Raw genomic sequence first — 14,932 nt, forward strand, 5'->3', positions numbered from 1 at the left:
GATTCTACACCATACAACTGGTTGTATAATCTACTAATTGTGTAGCTTACCATTGGAGTAGGAAAATTCAAGAGTAGCTTGCAAGCATGTAGCTTTGTCAAGCTACATGGCTTGGTTTTTAAAGAAAAAAACTAAATTATTTTATTGGATGAAAATAAGAATGTGGACCCATGCAAGCTACAAGATGTTGTAGTCCGTTATTGGAGCGATGCGTGAATGTTTGAAAAAAGAGCAGAAATTAAAAATCGATTTGACAAATCAAACTACATCATATTGTAGTTGTCCATTGGAGTTGCTCATGTTTAAACCATAAGATTCTCTAACTGAAAATTGAAGTTAAGAACTTGAATTAATAATCTTAAAAATCAAAGTTTTCAACTTAAAATAAATACTTTTCAACTTTAAAACACTAGTTAAACTAGTTAAATTAAAAGTTTTCAACTTAATATTCTTAGATATCAAAATCAAAACTTTTCATTTATAACCCTAGAGTTTCAAAGTCCAGATTAAGAGAGTAAGTATCACTTTAAAATAAATATCCGATTAAATGCCCTAGTTTTCAACCTAAAACGGCAAGTGTTTTTTTTTTGTTATAATTTTGAAGTTTTCTAATTAGATACGAGTGTTTCCTAGTTTCAGTTCTCGATTCAAAAACTTAAGATTTAAACTTAAAAGCCGGAATTCTAAAATTGACGTCCTAAATACCAAGTTTAAATCCTTAAATTTCCATAACGATCGGATGTGGGACATGAATACCTATATAGTTTTACTTAATTACTTACGTGATATCATCTTAAGGCACACGGATCAAGTTAAAAATTCTCAATTTTCAACTTAAAAATACAAGTTTTTTATATACAGTCAAAATGGGAATCGAACCCACACCTTGTATTTTTACACACGCTCTCCCATTTGAGCTAATCAGCTTTGACCTAACTAAGTAATAAAGCAGTAAAAAACACGAAGCATGATCATCAACATGTTGAATTGTTGATTAAGCATATCTAATTCACAAAAATTAGCGGAAAGTTTAACATGAGTTTGATAGTGAATTCACAGGTTGCTAACATGGAAATTTTTTATGTATGGAGCATATATAGAAAACTCTACTCAACCAAAATCTCAATAATTTATATGTTGTTCAATCATTTGTTTGCGTTTAAGTAGGACGACGGAGTAGTTTTCACAATTAAATCGAGAAGTAAAAAGTTTCATAATGGTCAGATCACTTGAGATATTTTAATACCATCTCATTTCTTTACGTGAGAATAGATTTTTCTCATCTGCAAATAAAACTACAAATAAATTAAAAGTTGGGATAAAAACTTCTAATTTTAACAAACAATGATAGATCATGGTAACATGCAATAATTGATCAACAGAAAAATAAAAATAAAAAAATAAACAAAAAAATAAGGGTAACAAACAAACCTTGTTTCCCAAACCATTCTGGAGTCTTGACATTGGATGTTAGTGGAAGAAGAAGATTATATGAACTGAAATTAAAGAGTTGGAGTGTGATGCCATAGATTTCAAGCTTGAGTAGGATGGAGGAGGTTAAAAATAGGAATATTGGCTGTAACTAGCAATCAAAAGAAATTGAAACTCTAGCGTTTGTTATCATTATAGTTTGTGAAATGGGCTTTGTTACAAGTTTGGGCTGATCTTATGCTATAAGACCGCATTTTCTAACAATTTTGTTATTAGTTAAGAGGCGAGATAGTTTTTGGTGCGTAGATATATATTATTAAAAGTTCGTACATACGGAGACTATAATATATAAGTATTATTAGGTTTAAGTTTGGGTGGGCTCTCTTTGTTTATTTTTTTACGTAAGACTGCGATACCGTTCTTCTAATTTTATTTCAAGACTAAGTTTTTCTTACCTTCTCTTTATTTTAATTATGCATTCAATTATTATTTGTACTTGTTTATTTCGATTTATGAGTAGCTAATTTACCTTTTAGGGTAGAGGGGATCTAGGTTGTTAGAAAGGATTTAATTAATGAGTTAATTGTTAAACTGCTTTTTGTTGTTCAATTATCGTCTTACATCTAGTTAATTAATTACTGAACAGAATTGATTAATTTAGTAATGCATAAACTAGAATTTTCACCGACCGGGTTGAGACTAGTATAGGCCACGATAATTGAATTAGACCGACTTAATAATAACGATTGCATGTTAAGTTTAGATCTAAAAAGACATATTAGAATCGACCGATCATATGACTTTCAACAATATAAATTGCTCAATCAATGAATTAAACATTACCCTTGGATGATTACCTAGTGAACCCGATCCCTAGACTCTTTTAATATATTTGATATCGTCTTATTTACCTTGCAATTAGTTTAGAAATCAAACAATCAAACCCCATAAAATTGTTACCTTTAAGACAAACTTAAATATTAACAAACTAGAACAATTAACTCGCCTCCCTATTGATTCGACCCTTTCTTCCCACTAGCTACCAGTTAGTAGTAATTTAGGATTTATTTTGATAGGCCAATGACTGAAATTAACCTTATCAAATTTGGCGCCGTTGCCTCTTCTGTTTGTTTTTACTTAGTTTGTCTTTTGTCTCAGGGAACTTCAGTTCTTTGACACCGTTCTCATATTTTTCTGTGTTAGTTACTCATATACCCTTACCAAAGAGGATTTAATGGATGATTTGTTGAAAGAGTTTTCTTCCGAGTTCCTTGTTTTAAGCCAATTGGATTGCGAACCTTGTTTAGAGGTTTTTTCAGGTGATTCTTGGGAAGCTCAAGTGGATTGCATGAATGATAGAGGCATTCATTTGTTTATGAGCTACATTAGCTAAATAGCCGTCCCGAATTTAATATTTCCTATTTGCAACCCCTTTGAGCCTTAGGCTTGTTTCTTTGTTACCCGATATTTTAACCCGTTTTCCCACATTATCCTATCCAAGTAAGGGCTAGTGAAGTGTTTGTTTTCCTCGGTTTGAGTAGAGGTATAATACAAGCGAAGCATGGGGGAGTAATTGATGGCAATTTGGTGAATATTTGTCATACGAGAAAGATTGATCTATTTGGAAAAAAAAGGATCAGAAGAAGAAAACAGAAAACAGAAAAAAAAAAAAAAAAAAAGGGAGAAAGAAAGAAAAAAGTCATATATGTAGTAGTATTATTTATTAAATCGGGTTTGTGTTTCATTTCAGATGGAGGAGGTGTATGTCCTAGCGATGGAGATTTTGTTAATAAAATGGTGTTTGTGCTATATTTCATACGAGGAGTATTTGTTTGGAGGTTTTTGCATTTATTCTTAGGCCGAGAATTAATTGTTCTTTTCTAGCTCTTACTCTTTAACACCACATTCCCATAATAATCCATCTTCTACCCTTTAACCCCGAACCCCATTATAACCCTTAAAAGTCCTCTTGACGTGTAGTTGTTGGCAAGTTTAGGCTTAGTTTATATGTTTGACCCGTGTCCTCATCACTTGGACACATGAGAGTGAGTGATTTTCCGCGTTTACATTCCCGAAAGTGAGGGTCCACCAGTTTGTCATTTGTCTAGACGGTTTGTGGTAAGAATGAACGGTCACTTGTGCACATTACAAGATATATTGTTGGATTTGTTAGGGTGATTGTTCTTACTTGCTAATTTGTGATCTTAACTCTATTTCAAAATTAAAATGATTTTGAACTCGTGTTTGATTTTTTTTTTCGAAAACCTTGGTTGGATTATTGCTCGATCCTCTTGTAGTTTGCCACTGTTAGACCTTTATTGTGTATTGCCTTGTTTTGCCTCTTGAGTTTACTCGAGGACGAGTAAAATTCTAGCATGGGGGAGTTTGATAACTCATTATTCTACCTATATTTTATATAATTATTCCCCGTAATTTATATTAGTTTCTGGCATTTTTAGTACACTTTTATATTATATTTCCTTCATTTGCGGTTTACTACGATTCTATATAATTATTTGCAAGATGGAGTATTTTGTACTAGAAGATGTCGACGAGCTCAGCGGACTAAGAAGCTAGTCTATTTTTGAAGCCCAATTTCCAAAAATACGTAATAGATTATTTGAAGATTTGCGGAAAATACAAATCGAAAGTGGTTGTGGACCATACATGTGTTCTTATAGTTGGGCTGCACGTTGGGTTCGCTTGGTTTAGCCCATGAAAAGTGAATTAGCTGAAGATGTACGTATTATTAGTTAAGAGGCGAGATAGCTTTTGGTACGAAGATATATATTATTAAAAAGTTCGTACGTACGGAGACTATAATATATAAAGGGGGGGGGGGGTGGTGCAGGCTGTGGCGTGGGTATGGGTTTGGAATCGGGAATTATCTTAGGATGATATGGGTTTGGAACTTGATTTAAATACATGTGTTTGTTTCAATTTCGGGTGGAATGAGATCGAACTTCACCAAAGTTAAAAAAATTTAAAATACAACATTGAAAATAATTATTTTTGATACCAAAAAATCACGAAAATAAAGAGTTAATCAAATAAATGTAAAAAAAATTCATTTAAAATGTTCCATTTAAATATTTTTCATGTTTTTTGATTTTATTACTTGATACCCATGGATATCAATCTCATACCCATCTCCCCCCTTGGGTATGAGAAACCCATACCTCATGGGTTTGAGGTATGGGTATGAAACCGCTATTTTTGCCAAACAAACACTTGGTATGGGTTTGGCTCATTCCAAACCCATACCTCATACCTTTATGAGTTGAACCAAACACCCCCTAAGTATTAATGTATTATCAGGTTTAAGTTTGACTGGGCTCTCTTTGTTTATTTTTTTACGTAAGACTGTGATACCGTTCTTCCAATTTTATTTCAAGACTAAGTTTTTCTTCCTTTCTCTTTATTTTAATTATGCATTCAATTATTATTTGTACTTGTTTATTTCGATTTATGAGTAGCTAATTTACCTTCTAGGGTAGAGGGGATCTAGGTTTTTTTTTTTTTTTTTGGTACATAAGAGGGCATAGCCCATAACTAAGGAACTAGACGAGGGGTTGTAACACCCATAATATCCTCTCGTAAAATAGTACGGAGAGCCGCAGGGGGTTCATCGAGATGGATCACGGTTGTGGACGACGAGACTCCTTGATTCGCTAACCAGTCACTGGCTTTGTTTGCTTCTCGATACACATGTAAAAGCTTGACCTTCCAACCGGGTTCCTGTATTAGCTCCCTACATCGATTCACAAGATGACGAAGGTTGTTGCTAAGAAGTTGTTCCTCCAACACCAAATTCACACAAGTGACATTATCAATATGGATTAAAAGCTTGTCTATATGAAGCTCCTTCGCGCGTTGAAGACCAGTAAGTAAGGCGAGCATTTCCGCTCTCATCGAGGTGCAAATGCCACCGGATAAAAAGTAAGCTGAAATGAAGTTACCTGTATCGTCTCTAAAAATACCACCGCAGCCTGCAGGACCCGGATTCCCCTTAGACGCACCGTCAGTATTCAAAAGACACCAGCCGAAGGGAGGTGGGTGCCAACGAATGAAAATCTCGTTGCGAATTGATCCGGGTGTAGGTATAAACAGGGAGTATTTATCGAAGGCCTGCTTAGAAGCCTCGAACTGTTGACGGAGGAGAGCACTCGGATTAATAGGGTTCTCATTAGGACGGCCGAAAGCGACATTATTCCTCCACCTCCAAATCCACCAACACGTAATAGCAAATTTCATCGACCAATCTTGTATATCCACGAGCACTTTATTAGAAGCATTAAGCGAAATCCAATCCGAAAACGATGACAAATAGAAAGCGGACGATGAGTTCGATATACCAGTGAGGACCATATTTCACGAGAGATGGGACAATGCCTAAGAACGTGGTCCATACTTTCCTCACTAGCTTGGCACCGTGGAAAGCTTGGATCGTCTGAGAGATTACGCCTGACTCGGTTCACATTACACATAGCTCGACCATGTGCAGTTAGCCATATAAAGAATTTAATTCGTTGTTGGACCGACAGCTTCCATATCACGTGCCATTGTACTTGATTAACTTCCGGGAACGGTTCCAATGCTTTTATAATGTTCAAAGCGGATTTTATAGAAAATTTAACATGTGACGTACCGTTCCAATAAAGAGAATCAGCTAAATTAGGATCCGGAGATAGCGAGAAAGAGGCAATTTTCAGAAGAGCTTCTTGCGGTAAGTAGTTGGCGAAAATATCCCATTTCCACCCGTTATTCTCGTCCCACATATCACTCACCGTAGCTCCTAACAGCGAGTTAGGAATGGGCATTACAACAATGTCGGAAAGGGTTCTGGCTTCAACCCATTAATGGTCCCAAAAAAGAGTCATGTGACCGTTTCGAACTGCCGAGGTAGTACCTTTTACTATATTACCTGCTTGTGATGAGATGCCTGCCCACACATTAGACATATTTGCCTTGGATGTAAACATATCAATGTCGCACCTCCCATTGCAATATTTCGCTCTAAGGACTCGGGACCAGAGACTTTGGGGTTCTGCTAAGACTCTCCAGCCCAATTTTGTAAGGAAAGCGGCATTAGCTTGACGGGAAGATGTAATGCCGAGCCCACCAAGCCCTTTCGGTTTTTGAATAGTTTCCCATGAGATAAGATGGACCTTCCTTTTCTCCTCATTCCCGCCCCAGAGAAAGCTTCTCATTTTGTGGTCTAGCGTGTCGCAAGTCGTTTTCGGGATCTTCGCCGTCTGCATACTATAATTAGCCATCGTAGACAGAGTAGATTGAATTAAAGTAGCTCTACCCGCAAGGGATAAGTGCTTGGTGCTCCAACCTGCTAGTCTCCGATTAAACCACTCCATGATACTTGAGAAAGTGTGTCTTGTAACCCGTTCATTTATGGTAGGCATACCCAAATATGTTCCTAAATCATTAGTTATCTCAAAGCCCAAACGGTTCGAAACATATTGTTGGACATCTATACTCGTGTTTGCAGAGAAGAAAACGCGGGATTTAGCTAGGCTAACCTTCTCGCCATAAGCTCGACAAAAGATATCCAAAACTTTAGTTATGAGTGCCGCCTGTTCAGTTGTAGCCTCTGCAAATAAGACCATATCGTCTGCAAAAAAGAGGTTGGATATACGAGGTCCTTTCGAACATACTGAGATCGGTTTTCATTTATTTTCTCGAACTTCCGCATCAATAAGCTGTTGTAGCTTCTCTAGACACATAACAAAGAGGTAGGATGAGAGAGGATCCACTTGTCGAACACCTCTTGATGGCGTAAACATGTCAGTCGGTTCCCCGTTCCATAAAATTTGCATCCTAGAAGTTGTGACACATTCCATAATAACATCTACAAAGTAAGCCGGTATGCACATGTCATTTAGAGTGTCTCGAATAAAGTCCCAGCACAGGCGATCATAATCTTTTTCAAGGTCGATTTTTATCGCCATAAACCCTTTATTACCCTTCTTTTTTCTCATGGTATGGATGACCTCTTGGAATACCACAATATTGTCGGATATTTACCGGCCCGGGACAAACCCGCTTTGAGTCTCCGAAATTAAACGAGGAAGCACCCGTTTTATTTTATTGGCCAAACTTTTACTAACAATTTTATAAGAGACGTTACAGAGACTTATCGGGCGAAATTGCGTGATATACTCGGGACCTGTTACCTTGGGGATTAAAACGATATGGGTGTCGTTAAAATCCGCCGGGAAACCCTTCCCTTGGAGGGCTTTGATGACTGTCGCACAAACCGACGTTCTCACTAATTCCCAATTCTTTTGGTAAAAAAGAGCTTGAAAACCAGCGGGACCCGGAGCTTTTAAGGCCCCCATATTATGAACTACACCTTCAACCTCAGCCTCTGTATACGGTCGTGTGAGCCAACCAAATTCGTCGGGACTTAATTCGGGAAAATGATCATAAGGGACTTCGGCATTCGCATCATAATTGCCTTCCTGTGTGTAAAGATTTTTATAGAAATTAATAACTAGGTCGATAAGAGCATTTCGATCCTCTACCCATATGCTCTCGCTGTTTTTGAGGGAGTTGATTCGATTGCGCCAACGACGAACGAGGGTACTAACATGGAAATAAGAGGTATTTCTATCTCCATCCCTAATAAACTCAACTCGCGATTTCTGGTACCAAAGGATTTCTTCACGTTCGAGTGTTTCGTCTAGTTCACGACGGAGTTTTGCCTCCAACACAATAGTTCCTTTTTCCCGTACTAAGGCCAACTTCTTTTGGCAGCCATTAATTCTAGCAATAAGTTCTCTCTTCTTTCTAAAAATATTACCAAACACTTCTTCGTTCCAATTCTGCAATTTAGTAGAAAGAGTGCTAAGTTGAGTAGTAAGATCACCAACGGGTTGCCAATTATTGGTAACGAAATCTGAGAATTTTTCGTGTGTTAGCCACGCAGCTTGGAACCGAAACGGTCTATGGATGGCATTGAGAGGGGCGAAACCGTTAGGTGATATTAATAAGGGACAGTGGTCGGACTGAATAGCCGGCAGATGTTTAATGCTTGCCTCGCTGAATAAGAGACTCCAGTCACTATTACATAAAGCACGGTCCAATCTAGCACTTTGCCTGGTTTCGACACTATTACCTCGAGACCAAGTATGAGCAGCACCTGAAAATTCAAGCTCGACCAATTCACATGATTCGATCCAGTTATTAAACAAGTCACAACGACGGGCCATATTTGCATTACCACCGTGTCTTTCAGAGAGATTCCGCGTTTCATTGAAATCACCCGCCACCATCCAGGGCTGATTATTACGCCTCGCGAACTCCTCTAATTCCACCCAAAGTTCTCTCCTATTATGGGGGTCCGGGCTGGCGTAAACTGCTGTGAAAAACCAAGGAGTACCGCTACTTCTTGATACTTCCATGGTAATGTACTGGGAATGTTTAGTAATGGGAGTAATTTCGACGATATCCGATTTCCAATAAACCCAAATACCTCCTCGAAAACCTACTGCATCCACTCTAGCATGACTATCATATCCCACAATTATTTGAACTTTTTCAGCATGCTCTCCGCCCATATGGGTTTCGATAAGTGCAAAAACAGAGGGTTTATAGGTCCGAATAATTTCTTTTAAAGCTGCAAGCTTTGGTTTGCTAGCAGAGCCTTGGAAATTCCATACTATACACGTGATGTGAGGTAAGTTTGGGGTTAAATTTGGTATTCTATCCGACATAAAATAAGGTAAAGTAGACAGCTGCGAAACATACGCTCGACTGACGATAGATAATACCTCGTTAACATTCCATGGAATCGACATCTCGACCCATAAGCTCGTTGGATTCTCCTTGACCACTTCGAATGTCAGGTTCATTGATGGAGACTCCCTTGACATCACCCCCATAAAGGGTACGGCCATCCCCTCCCAAGTCGTGAACATGAACCGGAGATGTGGGGGTATCATGAGGACCTGAGTTAGATCTACTATCGAGTGCTCCAGCCCTGGATTGCACTCGACTACTGTCGAGTAATTGAGCATTCTGAACAGGGTCTGAGGTCTCGATATTTACGGGTGAATTTTCTTTCTGCGTTGGTGGTAGAATAATAGGGTTGATAGGCTGATTAATGGGATGAGTAGATTTGATATTATTGTTTGTAAGCTTGGTTGTTTGATTTTTAGTTGGAATAGGAATATTATTGGAAATATTACGTAGAATATTGGACTCAGTGTGGATAGATGGACTGAGGGGAGATTTTTGCTGGATATTTCGGGTAACTTTATTGTTGCTAATATTTTTAGAAGATGAGATTTTCCTATTTTTTGGTAATTGGTTTGGATTAGGAATGATTGTATTAGTTTTACTATTATTTGGAGAGATATTTTTGCTTGTAGAATATTTCGTTGGTTGACCAAATATTCCATTGGATGAGTTAGAATTGCTATCAGACTGTCCCAAAGTACTAAGGGCACCAAACCTGGATCCGTCTTTGGAAGTGCTCCCGAACTCGAAAGTGCTTTGTTTATGGTTAGGCTGCACATTGGCAACGTCACCTTTTCCTGCTGGCTTCCGACGGGGAGGTTTTTTAACCACCATCCAATCTCCAAAGTCGGATTATTCTTCTGGTCGAAGGCCTGCCTCCAAAGAGTGCTCTCCCAGGGGAACAGAGGAGGTATCGCTTCTATTGTCGGAGTCAGTGACCATAATGGAGTTACCGTCCAGCTCCTTGACACAACTCTCTGCTTGATGACCCATTTTCCCGTATTTAAAACATATCATTTTTAATCCTTCGTACTGAATGCAATAAACTTTTCCATATAATCGAAACTTAGAGAGCAACGGTTTCGAAATATCGACTTCAACACTTAGCCTGGTAAATTGACCTCGTTCCGCTGAGGCCGTATTCTTATCGATTCTGATAACTTTTCCTATTTTTGAACCGACTTTTCTGAGAAAATTCTCGTTAAAATACTCGACTGGCAGATTTGGGATTCTGACCCAAGTTGTCAAATACTTGATGCTATCCTCCGCCGGCACAAAATTAGGCACCTATTTACGAATAGTTAAATAATGATCGTCGATCATCCAAGGTCCGTGGGTGATAACGAACTCATAATCTTGTCTAGATGAGAAACGAGCGATATAGTAAGAGCCAGTCAAATCCGTGAGAGTTAGCTTACCCTTAATCGACCATTTGGCTTGTAATTTTCTCATGAGCGAAAGGTAGCCGATATTTTTGTCAAACATCTTAACGATTAGAGAATGGCGCCATGGCTTTCGAATTTGCGATTTTTCCTGCTTCGTTAGGCATATTCTAGGGCAAGTTTTATCCTCTTCTTTATCGTTGTAATCAATATCATCCTCGGAATCATCTTCGAAATCGTCTAGCATAGGATCATCAAAGGAGTAAGACTCAGGGTTAAATCCTTGTACCATATCCTTGTAAGATGAATTCACAGCCGGTCTCTGCTCCGGAGAGCGAAGGACATTGCTGGGGATCTTAGGATTTTCCTCGGATCCTGCTTGAGTCGGTGAAGTGGCAAGGAAATTACTCAAATGCATAGTCTTTCTCTTTGCATTTTTGACTGGGATAGTGGGGGTTTCACTGGTGGGGTTCTCATCGTTCACCTGTGAATTATCTATAGGAACGGTCTCCGGCGGGAGGCCACTAATAGGGTCAGGCATTTTGAAAAACAAAGGTTTTTTTTTCTCTCTAGGTTTTTTCTCTCTCTAGAGGGGATCTAGGTTGTTAGAAAGGGGTTTAATTAATGAGTTAATTGTTAAACTGCTTTTTGTTGTTCAATTATCGTCTTACATCTAGTTAATTAATTACTGATCAGAATTGATTAATTTAGTATTGCATAAACTAGGATTTTCACCGATCGGGTTAAGACTAGTATAGGCCATGATAATTGAATTAGACCGACTTAATAATAGCGATTTCATGTTAAGTTTAGATCTAAAAAGACATATTAGAATCGACCGATCATATGAATTTCAACAATATAAATTGCTCAATCAATGAATTAAACCTTACCCTTGGATGATTACCTAGTGAACCCGATCCCTAGACTCTTTTAATATATTCGATATGGTCTTATTTACCTTGCAATTAGTTTAGAAATTAAACAATCAAACCCTATAAAATTGTTACCTTTAAGACAAACTTAAATATTAGCAAACTAAAATAATTAGCTCGCCTCCCTGTGGATTCGACCCTTTCTTGCCACTAGCTACCAGTTAGTAGTAATTTAGGATTTATTTTGATAGGCCAACGACTGAAATTAACCTTATCAAGGGCCTAATGTGTAATTCAATTTTTGCCAAGAACCACGCCCGGTGGAGTCATGTCCCATTATGCAAGAACAAGGCATATATAGGAGTTGAGAATGTTAGTGCCATGGGACATGGCAATTACAATTCAAGAAACCCTACCGGAGGTGGCTACTACAAGTATGACCCAAGTGGAAACACTTACAATGTTGGCTCTAGCGATAATCCAAACCTTAGTTGAGGTGGAGATACTTCAAGGAGTTTCCAAAATGGGCAATTTAACCACCTACGAAACCAAAACTCACAAGGTCAAAACCCAAACTATCAAAGGAACCAAAACTTTCAACAAGGAAAAGGGGGGTCTTTTCAATTCGGAAACTAAGGAAACAACAAGAATTTTCAACAAGGAGGGGGTCCCTCCTCTCAAGGGGATGATGACTTATCCACCAAAGAGATGTTAAAAATCCTTATAAAAGGGCAAGCCGACATAACTAGAAGGTTTGAGAAGATGGATTCCTATAAACTTTCAAGTGATGCAAGGGTCAAAAACCTTGACATCCAACTTGGCCAAATCTCTTAAGAAATTGCCAAGAACAATCAAAAGAACTCCATCTCAATCCCTTCCACAACATTCCCTCCAAGGGAAAATGCAAGTGCAATGACATTGAGGAAAGAGAGAACTCTAGATACACCTCCCAAGAAGAAGAGGAAGGCAAAGTCAAAGGAAAGGGAAATGGAACAAATTGGTGAGGATGAAGATGAACTAGTGGCTGAGCATGGAAAAGATTCATCACCAAAGATCATTGGGGAAGAATTTTGAAGCCCTCCAACAATGGGAAAAGGGAAAGAGGAAACAAATAATTCAAAGGAAACAATCGATGAAATCACAAAGGAATACACCGTGGAGGTACCCTTTCCTCATGCTCTCACACATTTTAAGAGGTTTGAAAGAGATGAGGATCTCTATGAAACCTTTAAGAAGTGTGAGGTCAACATTCCCTTACTAACTTTGTTGAAAGGTGTACCTAGGTATGCAAAATTCTTAAAATAATTGTGCACACCTAAGAGGAACACCAAGAAGGGTATCCAAAGGGTGATGGTAAGTGAGCATGTTTCTGCCGTTTTCAAAAAGCCACTTCCTAAGAAGTGTGGTGATCTGGGCATGTTCACTATACCGTGCTCCATTGGGAACAAAACATTTGCTCATGCCATGCTTGACCTAGGAGCTTCCATAAATGTTATGCTCCATGTCATTTATGAGACCTTAGAACTACGCCCATTAGAAAGGACCGACGTTGCAATCCAACTTGCGGACCGATCTAACATTCACCCAAAAGGGATGATAGAGGATGTCTTAGTGGAAGTGGATAACCTCACCTTTCCGGCCGATTTCTATGTCTTAGACATGGAAACAGATGCTAGTTCGACCCCAATACTCTTAGGCCGACCATTCATGAACATCTCCAACACAAAAATTGATGTTAAAAGTGGTGACGTAACCATAGAATTTGAAGGAAAGAAACTCGTCTATAATATATATGATGCCATGAAAAAGCCAAATGACTTGCATTCATGCTATTTCATAGATATATTTGAAGCATTGGCACACTATGTGTATAACTTGTGTCACAAGGACCCACTTAAGGTGGTTCTCACTAACGACTTGAGCCAAGAAGGGTTGCGTTTTTTGTTGTCTCAAGTTGTGCAGGAAAGAATAGGGGAATTGGAGAAGGAAGAAAACCTAGATGAGGCCATGTAAATTGAGACAAACAAAAAAGAGGAGCCAAAAACAACCCAAAGCACAGCCTGCGCAGGAAGGCGCAACCTGCGCAGAATGGCGCAGCCGACGCTTTGGACTGGCACCCCACCCAAATATCCTTGCTCAACACCTTTAGTCAAAAGGGTATATTTCTACCCCTTGAAGCCAACCTCGATAGACCACTCCCTTCTATAATAAAACCCCCAAAATGCAACCTCAAACCCCTCCCAACCCACCTTAAATATATCTTCCTTGGGGAGAATGACACACTACCTCTAATCATCTCCAACAAACTCCAAGTTGACCAAGAGTAAAGGTTGGTGAGCATGCTCAAGAAACACAAAGGAGCATTTGGGTGGAGCATTGCCGATATTAAAGGGATAAGTCCAAGTACATGAATGCACAAGATTTGGTTGGAAGGAGGAGCAAAACCCGTGAGACAACCTCAACGACGACTTAACCCGCCCATGATGGAAGTGGTGAAAGAGGAGGTCATAAAGCTACTTCAAATGGGAATCATTTACCTCATTAATGATTCCCATTGGGTAAGTCCAAATCAAGTTATACTGAAAAAGGACGGGGTGACGGTAGTCAAGAATACCCAAGGGCATTGATCCCCACCCGATTACAAATGGGACCAAATGCTAGAAAGGTTAGGCGGAAAGGAATATTATTGTTTTTTGGACGGGTATTCCGGATATTTTCAAATCCCTATTCAACCGGAGGACCAATCCAGAACAACTTTCACTTGCCCTTTTGGTACCTTTGGATACTGTCGAATGCCTTTCGGATTGTGCAATGCACTGGGAACTTTCCAACGTTGCATGATACGTATCTTCTCCGATTTTATGGAGCGCATTTTGGAAGTCTTCATGGATCATTTCACCATCCATGGAGACTCCTTTGAGTCGTGTCTAAACCACCTAGCTATGGTCCTAACACGGTGCATAGACTCTCACCTTTTATAAAAATTCCGAGAAATGTCATTTAATGGTGAGTAGTGGCATCGTGCTAGGACACATAGTGTCGAAAAGAGGGATTGAGGTTGATGTGGCAAAAGTGGATGTGATTAAAAGTTTGCCATATCCAAATAATACTCGAGACATTAGGTCGTTTTTGGGACATGCGGTTTCAATAGGCGGTTTATAAAAGATTTTTCAAAAATTGCTAACCTCCTATGCAAGCTCTTGCATAAAGACACGGAGTTCTTGTTTGATGATGATTGTAGGAAGGCGTTCGATCTATTAAAGGAAAGGCTTGTTTCGGCTCCGATCATCCAAGCACTAAGGTGGGACCGTCCCTTTGAAATAATGACGGATGCAAGCGACTATGCTATTGGAGCCGTGTTGGGACAAAAAGAAGATAAAGCTTCCTACGTTATCCAATACGCCTCCTCCCTTCTTAATGATGCTTAAAAGAACTACACCACAACCGAGAAGGAATTCTTAGCGGCGGTGTATGGCCTTGAGAAAACCG

At 38.9% G+C, this 14,932-nt stretch overlaps 2 protein-coding genes across 2 annotated transcripts; one reads left to right on the forward strand and one right to left on the reverse strand.

Moving 5' to 3' along the window:
- Positions 1-4,983: 4,983 nt before the first annotated feature.
- LOC141632282 (uncharacterized) lies at positions 4,984-9,161 on the reverse strand. Its single transcript, XM_074444842.1, has 4 exons — positions 7,667-9,161; positions 6,341-7,057; positions 6,080-6,226; positions 4,984-5,693 (listed from the first exon to the last, which is right to left on the reverse strand). Exons 1-4 carry the CDS (start codon positions 9,159-9,161, stop codon positions 4,984-4,986), a joined length of 3,069 nt encoding a protein of 1,022 aa, XP_074300943.1.
- Positions 9,162-12,793: 3,632 nt separating this feature from the next.
- On the forward strand, positions 12,794-13,456 carry LOC141632284 (uncharacterized). Its single transcript, XM_074444843.1, has one exon. The coding sequence runs from the start codon at positions 12,794-12,796 to the stop codon at positions 13,454-13,456; it is 663 nt and encodes a 220-aa protein (XP_074300944.1).
- Positions 13,457-14,932: the final 1,476 nt, after the last annotated feature.

This window comes from Silene latifolia, chromosome Y, assembly GCF_048544455.1.
Source record: "Silene latifolia isolate original U9 population chromosome Y, ASM4854445v1, whole genome shotgun sequence".
Taxonomy (NCBI): domain Eukaryota; kingdom Viridiplantae; phylum Streptophyta; class Magnoliopsida; order Caryophyllales; family Caryophyllaceae; genus Silene; species Silene latifolia.